A 23097-nucleotide genomic window follows, 5' to 3' on the forward strand; every position below is an offset into this window, starting at 1 on the left:
GATAGTCAAACACAATAAATATATATACTTTTTTAAACATAACATGTATATAACATTTGTAATATACTTTTGCTTGCTATTAAAAGTTTTTTTTCCATACTGGCTGTGTACACCACCAAACATGTTGAAATGATATTAAGCATTTTAAACAAATTTTATGTAATAATTGGTTTTATAATTTTTATCTAATACATTTAGCTTTAAGGAAACCGTATTTATATATCATATTTTAATACAGGAAAGCAGCCCAAAGTGATGAACACAAGGATGATAACACAGCGAAATAAATAGCATAAACAACATAAAAATAAGACTTTAAACGCTGTGTAAAAAGCTCTTAAAGAAAATACTATATGGCGCAGTCGTTGTCAAAATACAAAAGTGCGCATGCGTGTTATAACATCATCGCGTTACAGGCAGGGACCTTAAACAGTGACAGGCAGCGAAGCAGGAGTGACTGGTCTCCTGGCAGGCACGTAAAACAGCGACTGGTCGCGAGGCAGGCACGTAAAACAGTGACAGGAAGAGAGGCAGGAGTGACGGGTAACGTAACGTGTCAGCTGTCACCTGACACGCAAAGATTTTACCCCCTCTCTATCTGAATATACTGTATACATAAAGATTTTAATAAAATTAACAGAATGTTATAAAAGTAATAATGAGCCGTTTTTCTTTCAGTGTTGAATTTGCAGACACTATTACATATTTGTATTTATCTCAAGTAGTGTTTAAAATCGTTATAAAATAAAATTCCGGGCTCGCTCAACGTGATGACGTCGGGTAGTAACTCCGCCCACAGACGCTGCTCGTCTGTGCTTGCGCGTGTCCGTTAGCGCGCGTGCTTGCTTGCGTTGGTCTGATCAGGACCTGGAGCTCGAGAAGTGACAGATTTTTAATCCAGTTCGTCTGAGTGTGTGACGTTCTCGGGCAATGAGGTTCGTCTCCATGACAACAAAACCAGCGGTGTGAGTAACTTATTAAACAAATAAACAAACAAAGACACTTTACTTGAAAATAAACAGCACAAAGATTTCCTGACAACAGCGCTTTAAATGACGTGTGTTTGCTGGGTTGATGTCTAGAAATGTGTGGTATTGTTTTGTTTGTTTACTGTTTTATTTTGCTGTCATGTGTGTGGTTTGGTTTTTATTGATTGTATTTGTGTTAAACAGGGTAGAAAGGTTTAAATGAGAAGAAAGGCTTAGTTTGGATCGGCCTGCAGAAAACTCTGCTTTTTGTTTCAGTTTGAATTCAGTTTGAGGGCTTTTCCCTCATCCGAGTTACCTTACCTCAACACATTTGTTTGTTTGTTGTAAAGGTCTCGCGTAACGTTACGTTACCTTTTGTGGATCTGTTCCACATCTGTGTAATGATCTGATCGCTGCTACAAGATCAGACTTTATCTCCATCTGTAAGAATCGTCTGAAAACACATCTCTTCTGTCAGCACATGACCTATTAGCTTCTCTACTCTTGTCCTTAAAAAAAGTAAAGTAATTAGTTACTGTAAATGCATTATTTTTCCCATAAAAAAGTAGATTAAGGGATTGCTCTTATTTTTTCTGTAATTTAATTACAGTTACTTTGGATGTAATTGAACTAAATACTGTGTAATGTATACAATAGTGGAATTGACATTCAAATTCAATGTCTAACTTTAAAATGCATGCATTCATGTATCTTCCTCAATTTTGTAATACTTTAGTCAGTTAATAAGAGTACTTTATGTAGTTTTATATTAGTATAAAGGTAACTACATGGTATAAGTTTAGGTTCAGGATTAGTACCTAGTTATTAAATTTACTGTAATAAGTACACAGTATGTACGTGGGAAACAGGACTGTAAAATAAAGTGCTACCGATTAAAGCAATAAGCCCCAAGAAGCAGTGGGTTACAGTGCATTTTATAACAGCTAAGGGTGTTGTGGCACGACACGAAGCGGAGTATTGCTTTTATAAAACGGTTATTCCATATGCGTAGCAAGGTTTCATAAAATAAAGTAAATAAAATGATATATAGGCCATTATGCGGTCAGCCGTTAACGCACACTGTACTGAGATCAGATGAGATGTGTTCTTATTAAATCCATCAGACACTGGACTGAGATCAGATGTGTTGGACGTTCACTTCTGTGAATTAAAGCGTTTGCTGTTATTTTGTGTTATGGTTTGTTTTTAGAAGCACTGCAGAAGAGAATCATTCAAAGTTGAACTATTAAAACAATAATAAACACTATTACTATAGACTGTATAACAAACATCCGAGGCATTATTTCATCTAAGTAAAATAAATATTAACAGTCACATATCAGATATATTAATTTATATTAAGATCAACTGATCATGACAAAAAAAATCTGTAATCGGATCCAAAAATCCTGATCAAACCGTCTCTAATTCTAGTGGGTCTAGTGGTAGCTTTTATCCGGTTCTAGCGTTATGGATCCAGTTGTAGTGGTTTCGATGTGGTTCTTGTTTTCTGTGAGCTGCTGTGTGATATCTCTGATGTTTCTGCAGGTTTTTTTCAGCAGATAACAGCGCGTGTGTGTATGTGAACACTGATAACACAAACTAACGCAGAGTTGATGTGACAGTGTCTGTGATGCTCATGTTGCTGTGAGCGGGAGAATGACAAACATGCAATAAATGTGTCTGAATGATGCTTTGAAATGTTCTCCATCTACCCAGCTGCTGTTAAATTGCCCATCACAGAGTGACGTGAGTATTATTAACTTTACACACTGAGTGACAGTTTTTATTATTTCCCGTTTGTGTGACCACAGAATGTACAGAGTGACCCACAGAGATGTGACAGAAAGAAAAGCGTCTACACGTAAAATCCCACGCTTCTCTGTACCAAACACAAGAACAGCACACAGTTTTATTTATAAAGATTATTCATAGAAAATGTTTTTATTTAATTTAGTCCACACTTGATATTCCTGTGTAATTTGAAATGGCTCTTTAAAGCCTAATCCATCAATATTCTTCTGACTGACTGATATCAAGCACACACACATTGGTGGTCATGCATCTCTTATTTTCTTGGAGCTGAAGTGCTGGGACTTTTGAACACACTTGAGTTCTGTGGAGCTCTAGACACACATTTAAGAAGCAGTAGATGTTGTTTTTGATGTGTAAATGATGTTCTGTGAAAATATCCACACGTTTGTTTTCCTTGTAAACAAACACTCAATGATGTGTTTTAAATGTAGGGCTAGAATAATCTGTAATTCACTTTGAATGAATGTGTGTTAAATGCAAACATGAGGCTGTTTATTTCTGTAAGATATTTCAGCTCAACTCTTAAGGTTTACAATGGTTTTCAACAGCGTGTTCCTTCAGAAGCTTTCAGGACTGACTTTTGACACCCCTTGTTTATAAGATTTCAGAGTTTTTATAGTAATGTTCTTTTATAGTTTATGAGGTGTTTTTCATATTATGGAGAAGTGTTGGTCTGTTCCATTGTGCCATCTGATGAGAGAATAAAGTTCATCTGTGTGGTCTGTTGTAATGATTGTGTGTGTGTGTGTGTGTGTGTGTGTGTGTGTGTGTGTGTGTGTGTGTGTGTGTGTGTGTCTCTTCAGGTGAATGGTACATGGCTTTGACAGCGTTTGTTACCATGGAGATGCCCTCATGGAATGTGAATGGTGATGGGCATTCAGAGAAAGAGTTGTGTAGCGCCGCCCTGCAGGTTCATCTGCTCTGCTGCAGAGAGAAAGAGTCAAACGTGCTGTCGTACCCACCGGGAGAATACATCACTGAAGAGATCTGCATCACTGCAGCCAAACAATGCGGTCAGTGTGTGTGTGTGTGTGTGTGTGTGTGTGTGTGTGTGAAGAATTTCTCTTTAAGTGATGTTTGCTATGTTTTGGGGATGTGTAATAGAGAGAGAGGCATACAGCCAGACAGAAAACACATCTTTTGTCTTTGTATTTCTTTGGCTATAATGTTGGTGCAGACTGGTAAACTTCCTGTTCCCACCCTAACTGCTTCCTGTTTACCCATATGAGTGTTTAGCATTTATTTTGGCATGAGTGTGTGAGTTTTAGGGTTCATGCATCCTTACATTTATGTGTTTCTGCAGGGCACACCCTGACTGACCTCCTCTATTCTGTCTCACAGCTGTCACCCATGCACTTGTCCCTCCTCATCACACACACGCACACACACGCACACACACGCACACACACGCACACACACACACACACACACACACACACACACACACACACACACACACAGACACACACACACACAGACTGCTGTAGAATGTCTCAGTGAGTTTTTGTGTTCACAGGTCAAAGGTCACTCAGGAGAACAGTGATGATTGTCATGCTGTGTCATATATCGCTGTATGAATGCGTGTGTGTGTTTACAGGTATCAGTCCCATGTACTGCAGTCTTTTTGGACTGATGAGAGAAACTGATCGCACCTGGCTTCCGCCCAATCATGTTTTTAAGATTGAACCATCCATCAATGAGAAGCTTCTGTTCAGAATCAGGTGCACAGAGTCACGACACACAAACACACACACACACATTTGTATCGCTATACTAGTGTGGACATTACATAGACTTCCACTGATTTTATATCCGGCTTATGATATATTCTATCCCCTATCCCTAACCCTAATAATCACACAAACATGTGCAAGACATTAGATTTAAAGAAAAACGGCATTTGACCGAATTATGAGCCTTTTTATTTAGTGAGGACCAGTAAAATGTCCTCACAATTGGGTTCACACGTATTTCTCTGTGGTACTGAGGACATGTGGCCCTCACAAATATAGCTAAACCAGTACACACACAGCTACTGATTCTCCCTTTCTCTCTAGGTTTTATTTTCCAGGTTGGTATGGCAGCGGTATAAACTGTGCCCGCAGGTGTGGAGTCACGAAGAGTTCTGGGGCACCTGTGCTCGATGACATCACTATGACTTATCTGTTTGCACAGGTGAGGAGAAATTCACTCACACACAGCTCACAAACCTTTCTGCATTTTACACAAAACTGACAAACCAGCTTCTGATGTGTGTGTGTGTGTGTCAGTGGAGATGTGATTTTCTGAGCGGTGCGGTGTGCGTTCCTGTCAGTATGGAGTTTCAGGAAGAATGTTTGGGATTGGCTGTTTTGGATATCATGCGATTGGCCAAAGGAAAAGGCAAGTCACCTGTTGACATCTACAACCACAACAGGTGAGTACTCATACCTGACCTTCGACCTGCCTCAGAGAGTTCATCATTCACTTTAGTAAACGTTGACGTTCTTTTGCAGTTATAAGTCGTTCCTTCCCAAGAACATGCGAAGGCACATTGAGAATCAGCACTTTGTGACCCGGAAGCGGATTCGGTTCCGTTTCAGGAAGTTCATTCAGGAGTTCAGCTCGTGTAAAGCCACGGCAAGAGATCTCAAACTGAAGTATGTGGTCAGTCTGGAGACGCTACAGACGGCGTTCTACACCGAACGCTTTTATGTCCACCAACCGTCCACGGGACACGTCACCATCGTCGTCAGCGGCGACCGCGGCATCCGATGGTCCAGAGGACCAGAAGAGAGAGAGGTACTTGTGGTTTTATTTATTTGGATTAAAGAAGTGCCATGTGAAGGTTTTAGAAACTCTCTGTATCAGGTGTTCATGTCTGTCTGTCTGTCTGTCTGTCTGTCAGGAGCTGCAGGTATACTGTGATTTCTCTGACGTCATTGACATCAGTATCAAGCAGGGGGGGACTAAAGACGGATCAGTCGAGAATCGAATCGTCTCCATTAACAGACAAGACGGACAGACGCTGGTGCTGATCACACACACACACACACACACACACGTCTGGTTTATTATCTCCGTGGGGACAGTCCATAGGCATAATGTTTTATATACTGTACAAACTGTATATTCTATCCCCTACCCCAACCCCTAAACCTAAAGATCATAGAAAACTTTGCATTTTTAAAAAATATTGTTCTGCACAATTTATAAGCTTTTGTGCCCATGAGGACCTCAATTTTGGTCCCCACAGTGACACGAGTCCCATGTGTTGGTGTGTATTCAGGTTTAGGTCCCCACTAACATATAAAAACATGTACACACAAACACACCGTGTTACAGTAAATCATGTTTCTGGTGTGCTGACAGTAGATTTGCTGTGTGTGTGTGTGTGTGTGTGAGTGACAGGAGTTGGAGTTTCATTCTCTGTCAGAGGCGTTGTCGTTTGTGTCTTTGATTGACGGCTACTACAGACTCACCACAGACGCTCATCATTATCTGTGTAAAGAGGTGGCGGCCCCTCGACTCCTGGAGGCCATACAGACCAACTGTCACGGCCCTGTGGCGTAAGATTGGTTTAGTCACAGCCTAATTCCAAAGTTCCCTTTAGTTACAAGTGTTCACTCAGTAAATGATGAGAAAGCGTGTGTGTATCAGAAATGATGAGTTGTTGTTTTGTCAGGACGGAGTTTGCCATCGGTCGTCTGCGGCGCTGTGAAAATCAGACGGGTGTTTATATCCTCAGATGCAGCCCAAAAGATTACGACAAATACTTTCTGTCATTTGTCATTGAGGCAAGTGTGTTTTGTTCTCATGTGAGGAAGAATATCGTTGAACCGTCAGAGTTATCTTCAGAGAAGACTGTGAGTGTTTTACTGACTCTGTGTGTGTGTGTGTGTGTGTGTGTGTGTGTGTGTAGTGTGAGGGACAACAGCTGGTCAAACACTGTCTCATTCATCGCTCTCATTCAGGAGAGTTTGTGCTCAACGGATCTAAATGCAGTTTTGGGAGTTTGGGTGAATTACTGCAGCGATACCAGAAGGAGGCGCTGCGCTCCGACACGCACATCTTCCAGCTGAGCCGCTGCTGTCCGCCCAGGAGCAAAGGTGTGACGTCAGCAGAATGTATATGGCGTTATTATAATGACAAATGTCGCGAGCGCATTATTACAAGGCGAGAGCGCATTCTTGTCATACGAGCGCGCGAATCTCTCCGCTCGCACGCCGATTTCCTTTGCTCGTGCATAAAACTGGACGCGCGCTTTCAACTATACGCTGCTCTCTTATGAATGTTCTCTCCTCTCGCTCAGTGAGCGTGTGCGCACTCAAAATGCGTGCCGTGCGTCCACGAATCCTTTGGTACTCTTGCTCTCGAGAGGTCCTCCTGTGTGTTCCAGGCATTATAGGCTGTCAAAAGTAGTCAACCAATCAGGGATAGGCTTCCACTGCGGGCCAATGAAAACACGACCTCTTACATGGCATCTTATTGGTTGAAAGTGACTCGACGTATTCAACGAAGCAAGATGGATCCACCACGTTCTCAGGTAACAATATTAATATATTTAATGCAACATTATTAATCAAATGTGTATTAGAAATGAACAGGGGCATTAGGATGCTTTGTAGGCTACATATAAACGTCAGTTTAACTACCATGTTATTCAGACTAAACAGGCCAACACCCTCAAGTTCATGTGGTCCTCTTGCATGTCCTACACTAAACATAGTATTGTCAAAATAGTACTAAATTGATTACCGAACAATTTAGATTGGTGTCTTAAGGTAGCTTTATTCTAAAATAATATTTACTACAAGTAACGGTATATCAAAACAATAATAGCAGTGGAGCATTTGGAAATATCATATAACATTCTATACCTATTTGGTTATGCATTTAATGCTTTTGCAGATATACACTGTAAGTGTTCTGCATTCAGTGTTCCAGAAGTTCAGGGCATAAAACTGAACTTCTATGCAATATACCAAACGCTCCCTTACCGTTCATTTGTAATATACATTTGATTAATAATGTTGCATCAAATATATAAAAATTGTTACCTGAGAACGTGGTGGATCCAGAGGCGTATTAAGACCTTGGTGCCCCCCATCCACCCACACGCAAGAATCCACTCGTTAAAAGATTTTATAAGAATGAAACTCAGCAATTTACAATATACTATTTTACAAGAATTACACATTAACATGACACTTTTGTAGAAAAGAACACAAAAAAACAACTCTTTTCATCAAGCATTTTTAACAATTAGGCCTACTGTAGTTAAGAGGTCGCATTTTCATTGGCCCCGCCGTGGAAGCCTATCCCTGGTTGGTTGACTACTTTTGACAGCCTATAATGTCTGGAACCCCTTTTGTGCCAATAAGAATGAACGCAAACTTTAAAAAAACGAACAAAAATATACAATGAGAAAGAAAAAAAACACTGATAATGAAAACAATAAACTCAGTTGCAAGAATGTGACATGATTTCTTAACAATTTTTTAAGTTTCGTTTTTGCAAATAATAGTTTTGAATTCGCTGCTAGATTTTTCATTTGCTCTTTCCGAGTTTTCGTTTACGCTTCTCAATTTTTCGTTCGCCTTTCTGGCACAAATCTCACGTGTGGCGGGATTTATGGCCACTTTACTCTCATTGGTTAGTGAGATTTGGATTGACAGCTCCCTGACCAGGAAGTCGAAACTGAAGACAGTGCAGCGGATTAGAGAGCAATCTGCTTGCGGTTTTGTGTATAGTATTGTTTTAGTGTTTGTACTTAAATTACTTTCTTATTTTGTTAGTATATTAGCAGGGTTGCCAACTTTCACGCACTTAAAAGTAGGACACGCTTCCAGGCTCTATCACGCCGTAACAACAAGCCAACGTCGAGTAAAGACAGGATAGATAGCCATATTCACATGCAACTTTACGTGTGTTTAGAGGCCGTCAAGACAGCAGTCTATAATTTATAATTACAATGATATCAGGAAAACGAGATGCCTAGTGAGTTTTGAGGAGATATACAGTACAATAAAGTGTTATGCTTCCAGTTCATATTTCTAATTTATACATTATAATCGTGGTGGCATTTTATGTATTGTTTCTATCTTTAAATGTTTGTTTATAATACTGTACATTCACCATGAGTTTAAAAAGAAAGATACAGTACTTGACTTATAAGTGGACTTAATTCTTTAAAAGGAGACTGTATGCAAGAGCGACATCGTCATCCTCCTCCTCAGCTGGACACAAGTCACCCCTCAGGTACATTTATGTAACCGAGATAATAAAATCGCTAAAAGTTTTAATCTCTGTACAGTAACTATGCAGCAATGTTTTCATTTAGCACGTTTTTCTCACAACCCAATAATCTGTAACATGTCTTTATAGGATGTTATAATGCAAGTTGTTCGTTCCTTTTTAAGAAAATTATCTTACGGTCCATAAAATAATACCTGACAGAAAGTATAAAGCACACAATGAACGAGCTAAGTAAAGACAGAATTGCTACTGTACAGGAATACAACTTTTAGCGATTTTCTTTATTATCTGAATTACATTCATTTACCTGAGGATGAGGAGGACTCTTGGATCCACACCGCGCATGATTTACCAACTTCAAATACCAATTACTAATACACTAACTAAATAAGAAAGTAGTTTTAAGTACAAACAATAAATATAACAGCATGCAGATCGTTCTCTAAGATTCGTTGCACTGTACTGTCTTCAGTATCGACTTCCTTGTCAGGGAGCTGTCAATCAAAAACTCACTAGCCAATCAGCTTAAAGCGGTCATAATTCCTGCCTTCATGTGAGTTTTGTGCCAGAAAGGCGAACGAAAAATTGAGAAGCGTAAACGAAAACTCGGAAAGCGCAAATGAAAAATCTAGCAGCGAATTCAAAACTATTATTTGCAAAAACGAAACTTAGAAAATGGTTAAGAAATCATGTCACATTCTTGCAACTGAGTTTATTGTTTTCATTATCAAAGTGTTTTTTTTTCTTTCTCATTGTATATTTTTGTTCGTTTTTTAAAAGTTTGCGTTCATTCTTATTGGCACAAAAGGAATCCCATAATAATGCCTGGAACACACAGGAGGACCTCTCGAGAGCAAGAGTACCGACCCAGATAGCACAATCCATCTGGCTTACATCTATTTGACGTCTGCATTTACATCTGCAAGACATCTGCAATACGTAGTTTGCTCATCTGCAATACGTCTCGGAGACGTCTGAACGTCTGTAATACATCTGCTAAAGATCTGGAGATCTGCTGCATAAAAACATCTGCTAAACATCTTAGAAAGAGCTGCTTTACATCCATTCTAAATCATAAACATCTTACAGACATCTTCTAGAGGTCTATATGACGTCTGACAGCAGACATCTCCAAGACGTATTGCAGATGAGCAAACAATGTATTGTAGATGTCTTGCAGATGTAAATGCAGATGTCAAATAGACGTAAGCCAGATGTATGTGTGCTATCAGGGGAAGGATTCGTGGACGCACGGCACGCATTTTGAGTGCGCACACGCTCACTGAGCGAGAGGAGAGAACATTCATAAGAGAGCAGCGTATAATTGAAAGCGCGCGTCCAGTTTTATGCACGAGCAAAGGAAATCGGCGTGCGAGCGGAGATTCGCGCGCTCGTATGACAAGAATGCGCTCTCGCCTTGTAATCATAGGCGTAATTTGCGGGTGGATGGGTGGGTCATGTCCCCACCACTTTTTGCCAAAGTCAATTTTGTCCCCACCACTTATTGGAAGAAAGAAAAAATACGGAGTGTCTATTTACCGTGCAAGCAGCCCGCTTTGTAAGCAGAGGCTATTCATACCAACTCCGCCCATCAGTTTCAGATTGGAATAGACAAAATGTAAGAAAGGCACATGAGCAGTAACTGCTCCAGTGGCGTAGAGCGTGAAGCATGTGTTACCACCTTCATGTCGTCGTGGGTTCGGCACTGCTGTTTGCTGAACTTTTTCCCTATCACATATCAGATTGTAAAGGTATTTATTTTTAATAAAATGATGAAAATATTTGAAAATGGCTGTTCAAGTCATACATGTATCAAACATTTTGCGCTTAATTGCACTTTGGTGCTATATATTCGTCCTTATTGTTCTCGACATGCGGTTGCTATCGTCTATTGCAAGATTAATTACATTTTGATACTTGATAGAAAACTCCAATAAATGGAAAAAGTCACAACTTTGTAGTTTCATGAGTTCAAAACAAAATTTTGAAAGTTTTCCGTATAATATTTGTAGCCTATCAGGCTGCCCGTAGTAATTAGTGAAAAGATTTTTTTTTTAAGATATTATTTTCTATCCGTTTCCCCTGTATACTTGAATGTTTGTCCTTATTAGCAGGGGGTTCCCAAACTCTCAATCCTTGACCCACCGACAGGTAATCTGTGTCAAACACCAAATTTTTAACATGGGGAAAACACACATTCGTTTCAGTAGTTTTTGTTTCATCACAAATTAATACGTTTAATTATGTACGGCAACAGCCATCCTTACATATAATAAAGCACAACATGCTTTAAATTGTATATTGATGAAAACATGATATAGTTTAAAAACAAATGGAAGCAGGTCTGATATGTGATGTGAAAATTTAGAATAGTGAGTTCAGCGGATTCGAACCTGCTTCACGGCAGTGTCAATAATATTTGTCATGCGTTGTTCGCGTTACACCACTGAAGCCGTCGATAAAGCGGCGCAGTTTTTATATTGTTTTCTGGAGGAGTTACCTACATGTTTCGCGCTTGTGACGTCTATGAATATTCCCAACGAGTTCTTACAGAAACAATTTATTAAAGTATTGTTTGTGTCGTCTTTGTCCCCACCACTTTTCAAAACAAAGTTACGCCACTACTTGTAATAATGCGCTCGCGACATTTGTCATTATAATAACGCCATAAATGTAATATGTAATATTTGTGTGTCCATGAGCTCAGAGGATGTGTGTGTGTTTGTGTCTTTAGATAAATCCAACCTGCTGGTGTCCAGAAACAATGAGACGTCATCGGAAGTCTGTCTGTCTCCATCTGTGTTTAAACCTGTCAATCAAATGATCCTTCACAAAATCCATAAAGAAGATCTGGAGACTGTAAGTCCAAACACACACACACACACTCACGTAACAAACACAGTGATGATGTTTCTCTTGTTGTCGTGTACAGAGAGAGAGTTTGGGGCAGGGGACGTTCACTCAGGTGTTTCGGGGCGTCCGGACGGAGCTTGGAGATTACGGTGAGGTCCACAAGATGGAAGTTGTGCTGAAAGTTCTCGAAAAATCTCACGGCAACTATACCGAGGTATTGTGAGAAACCTGAAGCCAAGTTGACTGTGTGATCGGTACACAATAATCCTCCCCGTCTCTCGCTCTCTCTCTGGCAGTCGTTCTTTGAATCGGCGAGCATGATGAGTCAGTTATCACACAAACACCTGCTGCTGAATTATGGCATCTGCGTATGCGCAGACGAACGTAAGTACCGCGCAGGCGTCTGTGCTGTTGGTTGTGTTCGGTGAGAGATGTAAGCGTGGGTTTGTCTTTCAGACATCATGGTGCAGGAGTTCATGCACTTCGGCTCGCTGGACACGTACCTGAAGAGAAACCGCAACTTCATCAACATCACCTGGAAGCTGGAGGTGGCCAAGCAGCTGGCCTGGGCGCTGCACCACCTGGTGAGAGAGACGCACACGCTCACACCGATGAACACCGACCGATGGAATACGCAATCTGACGTCTGATCTTCCTCCACAGGAGGAGAAGAACCTGATCCACGGAAATGTCTGTGCCAGGAACGTTCTGGTGACTCGAGAAGAAGATCGTAAGACCGGAACGCCTCCGTTCATCAAACTGAGCGACCCGGGAATCAGTTTGTCAGTTCAGCCCAAAGAACGTACGAGCCGTTTGCTGCTGAATGTGCTCATGTCACGTGCGTGTGTGTGTGTGTTTCTCACGTGTTTTTTGTGTAGTTCTGATCGAGCGGATCCCGTGGGTTCCTCCCGAGTGTGTGAAGGACAGTCACAGCTTGAGTTTGGCGGCAGATAAATGGAGTTTCGGTGCGACACTGTGGGAGATTTACTGCAGCGGTGAACGTCCGCTCGCCTCGTACGACAGCTCAAAGGTGTGCCGTCGCCAAAGCGTCTCTGTGTGTCACTTCCGTCTGTTGTGGTCAGGTGTCGATGGCTGTGTTTGTGTGGTGCAGAAGCTGTTGTTTTACGAGGACAAGCATCAGCTTCCGGCTCCTAAATGGACAGAACTGGCGTGTGTTATTAACAGCTGTATGGATTATGAGCCGCTGAAGAGACCGTCATTCAGAGCGCTCATCAGAGACCTCAACAGCCTCTTCACACCAGGTGCCGCACACGCGTACACACTGAACTACATACATTCCAGTACTAGAGTACAGTGAGACTGTGTGTTTCTCAGACTATGAGCTGCTGGTGGAGAGCGAGACGGTGGCCAGCAGAAAACGAGCGCTGGCTTTTAATGGAGCCCTTGAGAATCAGGAACCAACTCAGTTTGAGGCCAGACACTTGATCTTCCTTCAGCTGCTGGGCAAGGTCAACAATCCTCATCTCACACACACACAAGGAATTCCACCTCTATCATCAAGTGAATGAGTGTGTGTGTGTGTGTGTGTGTGTGTGTGTGTGTGTGTGTGTGTGTGTGTGTGTGTGTGTGTGTGTGTGTGTGTGTGTGTGTGTGTGTGNGTGTGTGTGTGTGTGTGTGTGTGTGTGCGTGCAGGGTAACTTTGGCAGCGTGGAGAAGTGCAGGTACGATCCGCTGCAGGATAGCACAGGTGAGGTGGTGGCAGTGAAGAAGCTGCAGCACAGCACCGCTGAGCACCTGCGAGATTTTGAGAGAGAAATCCAGATCCTGCGATCACTGCAGCATGAGAATATTGTGAGATATAAAGGAGTCTGTTACACTGCAGGTGAGTACACGCTGCTTCATCTCTCTCTCTCTTTCAAACAGTTTTATTGCCTTGACAAATGCTTTTCTGTTGGGGTGAAGTTGTTAAACTGGGTTAGGAAATATACGAACATCTCTCTCTTCTGATCGATCTCAATCATTCAACTCTGATCTCCAGTCATGTTTCTTTGTCTCTATTGTGTTAGAGTGTTTGTCCTGATCAACGTGGCTCTCAGTTTTTTTATCAGATAGTCTGCCGTCTTTAGGGTCAAAAAACACTGGGTCTCATTCACTGATAACTGCATGGATTGTTTCGTATTTGTACTCACAGGAGAACAACTTCACCTGATTCACAACACGTGCGTGTGCGCAGCTGAATTTGTTCTTAATATCACACTTAACTTAGTGAATTAGGAGATGAGCCCTCATTTAGAAAATATAAATATTAAAAATACAAAACAAAAGGACTTTATGCACATGCTTTTCTTCCAGCCTTTCATCTGTCGTCAAACATGCCGCTGTTCCCAGACGCGCTCTCCCCTGATCCTCCAGCAATGCCAAGTGTTTCATTCTCAGATGCATTTCCAACACGATTAAACACCTTTTATACTTCTATACCCAGATTACAGACCTCTCGTTAGCCAGCTGCACATCTGCGTTTTTGTGTTCTGCAGAAGAAAGAAAGTCATACAGGTTTGAAATGACAAGAGGGCATTTAAATGATGACAGAATTTTCATTTTGAAGGTGAACTACTCCTTTAAAATCGTTCATACGCAGATTTCACGCACAAATTTGAGCATAGGCAAGTTTAGTGATTGAGACCCATTACATTCAGAACTTTGTTCTTGTGTTTGAGTTTCCCAAAGAGTGATGTCATATTCATTTTGTGCAGTAATCTGATAGAATGTAATAAATTTGTGGTTCAGTGTTGTTTATGATTATGATTGGGATCATAATGATCTGGGATGCATTATTTGTTGTGTGCCGATGGACCCCAGTCACCCACACCTCACTGCCATAGAGGACAATTGGATGGTTCTAATATTTTCAGCCGAATTCTCTATAGGATGTTGACGTTTCATGGCCTTTCATGCGTTATCTCTCAGTTCATTCACCGCAGGATTAAAGTTTTCCTCTGTGGATGTGATTTTTGGACATGGGTAACTGTAGTGTGATGTGTGTGTTGTGTTCGCTGGCATCTGAATCTTTTCTGGAAGGTGATCATTTTGGTTTAATCGAGGTTAACCGTCTGTGTCTCTATCTGTCTGTCTGCAGGTCGTAAGAATTTGCGTCTCATCATGGAATATTTGCCCTTTGGTAGTTTAAGAGATTATCTTTCCAAAAATAAGGAGTGTTTTGACCACACGAAACTCCTTCTATACGCATCCCAGATCTGTAAGGTATCTCTACAAAATAACACACACACACACACACACACACACACACACACATTTTAATAACAATCAAACAAAACTTGATTCATGTGACTGTGTGTGTGTCCCTCTCTCTCTCTGTGTGTGTGTTTAGGGAATGGACTATCTTGCATCAAAGCGTTACGTCCACAGAGATTTGGCTACTCGGAACATTCTGGTGGAGAGTGAATATCGAGTAAAGATCGGAGACTTTGGCCTCACTAAAGTTCTTCCTCAGGATAAAGAATATTACACCGTGCGTGAGCCGGGTGAAAGCCCCATATTCTGGTGAGATCTGCTGGAGAGGTTGTTAGAATCATGAAGGTTTCTGCACATCAATCAAAACTTGTTTCTATTATTGAAATGCAAAAACAAGCGTGTAAATTTACATTTTACATTTACATGTAAATGTAAGTTCATCCAAAGCGAACTTACATTGCATTGTACTATACATTCATTTCTGAGTATGTACAAGCCCTGGGATCGAACCCATGACCTTGACGTTGCTAGCACCACGCTCTAACCACTGAGCTACAGGAAAGCTGTGTGTTTGCAACATTTATACATCAATCATAAAAATAGTAAAATGAGATTTTCTTCATCAGCATCACATAAGGTTACTCACGTAACCCCGGTTCTCTGAGAACAGAGCGAGGTATTGCACTATGGGAAACGCCTCAGGCGTGATAGACTATGGAAGCACTAATTACACCTCGTCTGCCTGACGGGCAGACCAATCACAGCTCAACACTAAGAGCCCGCCCCTCTCCTATATATACTGCTGTGATTACCTGTAACGCCATTCTAAGCACGCTCTTCCCCTGTGTTATGAGAGAAGGGAAGCTTGGTGAGATACCTCGCTCTGTTCTCAGAGAACCGGGGTTACGTGAGTAACCTTACATTCTCTTTCAAACAATTGCTCGGTATCTCACTATGGGAATGATATGGCCCACTCCCGTAACGCATGCTTTCCGAAGCCGTCAAGCAGACCCGGCAATAAATCTCAGTTCTCTGTGGAGCCAACCTCAAGAACTGCATAAGCCAAAGTTGGCGCTGTGACATCTTGACGGTAAAATCTGATAAATGTATGAGGGGAAGCGCAGCTTGCCGTTGCACAAACATCTCCTACCGAAATCTCCTTGAACAATGCCCACGATGTAGACATGCTGCTCGTGGAGTGAGCCCGTAAACCCCACTGGGGAAGTCTGACCCATAGACATATAGGCCAATTCGATCGCCTCCACCATCCAATGGGAAAGGCACTGTGCGGAGATCAGCTTACCCTTACATTGCATAGCCCACGACACAAACAGCTGATCGCTCCTCCGGAACGATGGTGTCCTGTCCACGTAGCAGCGCAACGCTCGTACCGGACACAGAGTAAGTCTACTCTCCTCCTCTGAGGAAAAAGGAGGAGGGTAGAAAGCCTGCAAATCCAAAGTAGTGCAGTTATATCCCGAATCACTGACCTTGGGAACAAAAGCCAGATTAGGCAGCAGCGTAACCTTGCTGTTATCCAGACTAAAACTCAGACATGCTCGGTGAACCGACAGAGCATGTAAATCGCCGACTCGCTTAGCTGAGACTAACGCGAGAAGCAAAACCGTTTTTAAAGATAGAAGCTTAATATGAACACTCTGCATAGGTTCAAACGGTGCCTGCGTTAAAGCATTCAGGACCAAGGACAAATCCCACAATGGGACGAGCATTTTTGACACTGGTCTCAAGTGCCTCGCCCCCTTCATAAAACGGCATACCAGAGGGTGCCGACCCACTGACGCTCCTTCGAAGCCGACATGGCAAGCCGAAATAGCGGCCAGATACACCTTCACTGTTGAAAACGCTCTGCCATTGTCGATTAAGCTCTGCAAAAAACAGAGCACATCACATACCGAGCACTGAAAAGGAATAACTCCTTTACGTGTACGCCTCGAACGTCCTCGAACACACGCCATTTCAGATCATACAATGATCGCCTTGATGGGGCTCTAGCACTCTGTATGGAGTTTACAACCTCCCGAGGAAGCCTGAGTACGTTCAAGTTCAACCTTTCACGGGCCAGACCCAAAGATCGACCCGATCTGGGTGGGGGTGAAATATCTGCCTGCCCGCCTGTGACAGCAGGTCATGCCGCAATGGGAGCGGCCACGGCTCCCCTTGAAGGAGCTGAACAATTTCCGCCAGCCACAATCTCCTCGGCCAACGAGGGGCTACCAGAAGAAGAGATAACCGGTTTTCTCTTATTCTGTCCAGGGTTGGAGAAATTAAACTCAGCTGTGGGAACGCGTAAAGCAACACGTTCGGCCACAGGTGAGCCAGCGCATCCACACCCAAGGGCACATCTTCCTCCTTGAGAGAGAAATAAAGCGGACACTTTTGCCTGTGAGGCGAAGAGATCTGCGGCAGCCCTGCCTTATCTCTCCCAAATTTGATTCACCACCTGCGGGTGAAGTGCCCATTCTCCGTACAACGGATTTCCCCTTGAGAGGAGATCCGCGCCCACATTGCGCAGCCCCCCAGACAATCAGCTTGCTGGCTAACTTGTGCAGTTGCAACAAGCGAGTTCCCCCCTGGCGATTTATGTATTCAACCACAGTCGTGTTGTCTGTCCTGACCATGAAAAAATGTCTCAGGGCCAGAAACACTGCCATTAATTCCAAGAGGTTTATGTGAAGTCTGCGAAGCTGGGGTGTTCACCGATCTGCCCTGAAAAACACCCCCCCAGCCCTTAAGGGATGCGTCTGTTGTCACCACTTTTCTCATGGACATGCCCCCCAATGGAGCACCCGTCCAGAATAGCGAGGGGTCTCTAGGGGTCTCAGAGTGAGGGTGACTATGGAATGTGTGGAGGCTCTCCATCAGTGGTGATGGAGAGTCTCCACACATTCCATAGTCACGCTCACTCTGCGCGCGAGGTGCCTGTGAGGACACAAACAACTCGCAGCAACAAACCGCTGGAGTTCTCTCATTTTGAGCAAGCCCAGCAGGACCACAGACAGGGCCGAAGCCATCATGCCCATAAGGCAGAGACAGGTTCTGAACGAAACCAGGTTCCCTTTGCGAAAGTGGAGAAGGCATTGATAAAACGACGTTATTCTCCTCTCCGAGAGCATAACGTGGTATGCTATAGAGTCTATGCGAAGACCCAAATGCTCTATCTGCTGAGACGGTATCAGCCGGCTTTTGGCATAATTGATACTGAACCCCAGATTCGAGAGATGAGACGTGAAAATCTCTGTGTCCTGTTCCGCCTGGTCTTGCAAATAAGCGCATATCAGATAATCGTCCAGATAAGACAATATCCTGAGACCCCTGTGTCTCAGCGGTGATATCTGCGTCTATGCACCTGCTGAACACTCGCAGAGCTAGGCTGAGCCCGAATGGAAGAGTGACAAATTCATACACTTCGCTCTGAAATGAGAACCTGAGATATTTTCTGTGCGTGGGGTAAATGCCTATGTGAAAGTAAGCATCCCTGAGGTCGACCGCAGAAAACCAGTCTCCCGGGCGGATCGACCGTGTGAGAGCCCCGACTGTGAGCATCCTGAATTTGTACTTCCGTAAGTGCTTGTTTAAAGCACGCAGATCCATCGGGCACAAGCCCCCGTCTTTCTTTGGAATTAGAAAATAACGGGAATAAAAACCCTTTTGAGTTTCCCCCATCGGAACTCGTTTTATGGCTCTTTTCTCTAAGTGGGAGAATATCTCTGCATCTAGCACCCGAGCTGAGTCCCCTTTTGCCACAGATGCTATGACCCCGTTGAAAGAAATTACCCCTGGTTAAAGTCGTGAGGACTGCACTGAACACTCTTTCCAAGCCTCTTGTTGAAGAGCCAGTGGGTTCTGCTGAACCGATTCCATAGATGAAGATCTGGCGCCATCTAGTTGACAGCTAAAAAAACGGCCGGGATTTGCCTGGCCCATAGACCCAGGGGCTCAAAGCATTGTGATTGTGCACTTGAAAACTTGTGCTTGAATGTATCAGACCACACTCTCCTGGTGGCTGAGTTAGGGTTAGGTTCCGGACCTAGACTTCGTGGCAGCTGCCGCGAAAGACTGCTTTCCCCACGGTTTAGTAGAGCTTGGAGCAGCAGGGGGACGAGCCGTCTGCTCAGCGCTGCGGGGTTTAACGGTCCTGGGCGCACTCACAAACCTCCTGTTCTGCATCGAAGGATCCGGCCACGGGGGAACGCGGAGCTCTCTTATGCGGCAGACAGACATCAAACGCTTCCCCTTCTATTTTCTGGAGGTCGCATTTTTGTCTCATATCTGTAACGGCCGGGCTGAACACCCCCTTAGGATCCACCGGAGCATCGAGAAAATCAAATTTCGCTCTGTCCCTGATGCTGGAGAGATTCAGCCAGAGCGACCTCTCGCCCACGATGGCGAGAGCCATAGTACGGCCACAGCTTTGTACAGTACCACGCGAGGTGCGCAGGTTGAGGTCGGTGATATTGCAGATTTCCTCCCAAATCCATGGGTTTGGGTTGCCAGAGTCTAGTTGAGCGCCCAATTCCTCTAAAAATTCGGCCTGATAGGCCATCAACAACGAAGTCGCATTAAGCGCCTGCACAGATAGCGCTGACATTTTGTAAATCTTCTGGTACACAGACGCGTTGAAGCGTTCCACTTTCCCAGGGAGGGAGAGACTGGGAGATGATAGAGTGGTCTTCCTGTTTGGATGCAGGTGATGGGCCACTGATTGCTCCACCGAGGGTGGGTTAGAAAGCCCGAGCTCCTCAATCTCGCTCACATCCAGAGAAGTGTAGCCTTTGACAGGCACCCAGTGAGAGAACGGCTTGTCCCACGGCCGTTTCATCTCAGCTACACACGCTGGCAGCGCCAGGAGCAGCTGGTTCGCTGGGGGAAGGCGAGACGGGAGCCTTTTCCCATCATAAATATTCCGAATCACTGGCCACGCGTTATTCAGCTTTGCTGCCGCACATTTACAAACCTCCACTAAATCACAGTCCACCACGGTAGACGCCACCTTGCCGCTTTGCGTGCTCACGGGCCTAGACACTTGGGCCGCCGAGAGGATAGCGTCCTCATCGTCCGGTTCCTCTCTGAGGAGGCGAGGTAACACCTCTTCGTCCTCCTCATCATCTCATTCCATCTCGTCGCCTTCCGCCAGTAGCTGATCAAAAAGTGGCGTAGGCTCAGCATCCATAATATCTCCCCACAAAGAAAGGTCTTGCGGGGGAGACGGCTGAGTCTCTTTAGCTGGAGGGATAGCAGAGAGACACGGATCAGCTTCAGAGGACGCCGCCACTTGAAGCCGTCTTTCCAAAATCCTGGCCGGCATGACACGACAGTGAGCACAGCTTTTCGCATCCACCAGCGCGGCCCATGCACGCGATGCACATCAGATGGGAATCTCTACCTGAGATCATGAATCCACATGCTGCCGGGCAAGAGCGGGAAGGGACATCTTTCCCTTTCTCTGCGCCGACCTTCAACGCGGACATGGCGAAGAAAAACGTAGCTCACCTCAATGCGTTAGCTACTCCAAGACCAGCTATTGATTGCAGTAGAAGAAAAAAACTCGGTAACGAGTTTGGAGAATCTGCGACAGATTCCAACTGCACTGCGTTCGGCAACGTCGACCTTAATGGCATGTCTATGAACTGGAGCAGTGCAGCTAAGGTGCTGAGGAAAATCTTCATGGGGAGGAGACCAAGAATGCCGTTACAGGTAATCACAGCAGTATATATAGGAGAGGGGCGGGCTCTTAGTGTTGAACTGTGATTGGTCTGCCAGTCGGGCAGACATGGTGTAATTGGTGCTTGGATAGTCTAACACGCTGAGGCGTTTCCCATAGTGAGATACCGAGCGATTGTTTGAAAGAGAACGGCTTCATTTCAGTTAGACGTAAGATATGTAATGATTTTTGACAATAGTTTGTGAACATGATCTCTTTGTGTTTGTGTTTAAATGATGATGTTGTCTTGTGCTGAAGGTACGCACCAGAATCTTTGACTGAGAGTAAATTCAGTGTTGCGTCTGATGTCTGGAGTTTTGGAGTCGTTTTGTACGAACTTTTTACCTTCAGTAACAAAACCTGCAGCCCTCCCACTGTAAGTGTCTGTGTGTCTGTCTCTTCGTCAGACTCATGTTTATAATAAGGAGTCAGAAGTGACAACGTGTCAAAATAAATGATGCTTCCATGTTTTGTTTGGTGATTCATGCAGCATGTTTGTGTGCCAGGTGTTTATGGAGCAGATGGGTGAAGATAAACAGGGTCAGATGATTGTTTATCACTTGATCGATCTGCTCAAGAGAAACTATCGTTTGCCGTCTCCAAAAGGATGCCCAGCTGAGGTAAACTCGCTCGCAGGTGAAAGGCTGTTCTGCGGTCAGTCGGGATGTCCCATCACTCTGTCCTGTGTCTCTCTTTCAGGTTCACACGTTAATGACAAAATGTTGGGCACCAGAGCTGAGCAGACGTCCCACGTTTAAAGATCTCGCTCAGGGAATAAATGCCATCCAAGACAGCAGGAGCAGCTGACTCCCAAGTGCATTTCATACTCTTGATTCCTTCTGAAATACTGTGGGATGTCGTGTTTTCTCTTCCTGTAGGATCTGCAGCAGAATTATGAAACTGAATCTGCAGGTTAAGAGTCACTAACTCTCGAGACGTTTAAATAGAGAAGTCTGTATTGTATCGTATCTGTCGTGTGCAAGATGACAAAACTACAAGGATCTCAGATGAGACTCTTCACACAAACCGCTTCACACGTCTCACTGCATGCACATGTTTACATGTAAAATGTTTATATTGACTCTCTTGCATGCTGTTTTATGAGCTTGTACTAATTTAAAACATCGTGTGCAGTATTTTAACGTTTGAAAAGTCATGCTACACAACAGTGTGAACTGAAGAAACGTGATTTACAAAGTGTGAAAAACCAAAGGAAGTGGCGAGCATTTATAGTGAAGGTGTTAAATCTTACTGGAGATCTTCCGTCCTGCAGTGTTGATCAAACACAACACAAACCTGCTCAACACAATCTTTACATTTAACGAATCGCATACAGACATCTCTGTTCGGTTCCTGCATTTGTGTTGATGTATCAACTTTGAATGTAAAAAGGTTATAAAAGCCTTTAACAGCAGCAGCACATTTGGTAAATACATTTAAAAAAAGGAATTCATGTAAAGTCTGAAATATGTTCATTGGGACAAACTTTAACCAAGTGATGGATAAAAATGCCTTCAAATATTATGATTTTATTTTGAAAAACAGATCGGCCATCTATTTGATGTCATTATTGATTTTTTTAATAGATTTGCGTTTCGTTGTATATATTTGATTTGATTTTATAAAACAAGAACAATGGAAGAACATTTTCCCAAAATGCCATAATTTTACATAATTTAACTTCCTGCCACTGTCCACATTCTTAATGTTACTTCAACTGATGTTTCTATAAATGAATTTCAGTGAGTTGCTGATCTTACTGATGTTTCATATAAGACTGAATCAGTGTGAATTAATAAAATGTTTGTTTTATTTTTACAATTACTTTGGGTTTTTATGTATTTTTGCAAGGAGCCCTGATGTGAGACTGAATAAATTAAAAACATTTTGAAGATAAAGAGTTATTTTTTTCTGAGTTTGTGTTCTTTAGTCTCTCTTGTGTTTTTATTTTGATTGGAACCTACACCACAGTAATGACGACTGAATAACATTATATACACATGAACACTAAACTGCGAGAAAATGATCCTGTCGTGTTGAGTACAGGGCTTCTGGTACTCTCTTAAGGGTTTTAATTTTTCTTTAAAAAAAAGTTAAGGCCACCATCAGAATGTAATTTTGTGATGTCAAACACAAGCACTTCTGTATGGAGGACCGAAAGAGTCGTGTAAAGTAATAAAGCGTTTCATAGTTTAATATAATTCAACAATAAAAATAGGCATTAATACATTTGTTTACAACTTCATTTATTTATCCAAATATAAATAGGCGAATTGATAAAGTTATTCA

At 43.1% G+C, this 23097-nt stretch overlaps 1 protein-coding gene across 4 annotated transcripts; it reads left to right on the forward strand.

Annotated features, from left to right (window-relative positions):
- The first annotated feature begins 755 nt into the window (after positions 1 to 755).
- Positions 756 to 22703, forward strand: jak2a (Janus kinase 2a). Of its 4 annotated transcripts, XM_057327606.1 has the most exons (25): positions 762 to 965; positions 2688 to 2717; positions 3587 to 3796; positions 4381 to 4504; positions 4841 to 4958; positions 5054 to 5199; positions 5279 to 5564; positions 5671 to 5793; positions 6174 to 6331; positions 6448 to 6559; positions 6685 to 6871; positions 11755 to 11879; positions 11953 to 12087; positions 12170 to 12257; positions 12330 to 12457; positions 12537 to 12675; positions 12752 to 12903; positions 12985 to 13135; positions 13209 to 13342; positions 13527 to 13716; positions 14971 to 15095; positions 15223 to 15395; positions 21067 to 21184; positions 21315 to 21428; positions 21508 to 22703. In XM_057327606.1, the coding sequence occupies exons 3-25, from the start codon at positions 3598 to 3600 to the stop codon at positions 21613 to 21615; spliced, it is 3333 nt and encodes a 1110-aa protein (XP_057183589.1). In that variant the 5' UTR covers positions 762 to 965; positions 2688 to 2717; positions 3587 to 3597; the 3' UTR covers positions 21616 to 22703. The 4 variants fall into 4 exon arrangements, with proteins under 4 accessions (XP_057183590.1, XP_057183589.1, XP_057183587.1 ...); XM_057327604.1 differs by having other exon boundaries at positions 2517 to 3796; XM_057327605.1 differs by lacking the exon at positions 2688 to 2717.
- Positions 22704 to 23097: the final 394 nt, after the last annotated feature.

The sequence above is a fragment of the Triplophysa rosa genome, unplaced genomic scaffold (assembly GCF_024868665.1).
Source record: "Triplophysa rosa unplaced genomic scaffold, Trosa_1v2 scaffold254_ERROPOS399912, whole genome shotgun sequence".
In the NCBI taxonomy this organism is placed as follows: Eukaryota; Metazoa; Chordata; class Actinopteri; order Cypriniformes; family Nemacheilidae; genus Triplophysa; species Triplophysa rosa.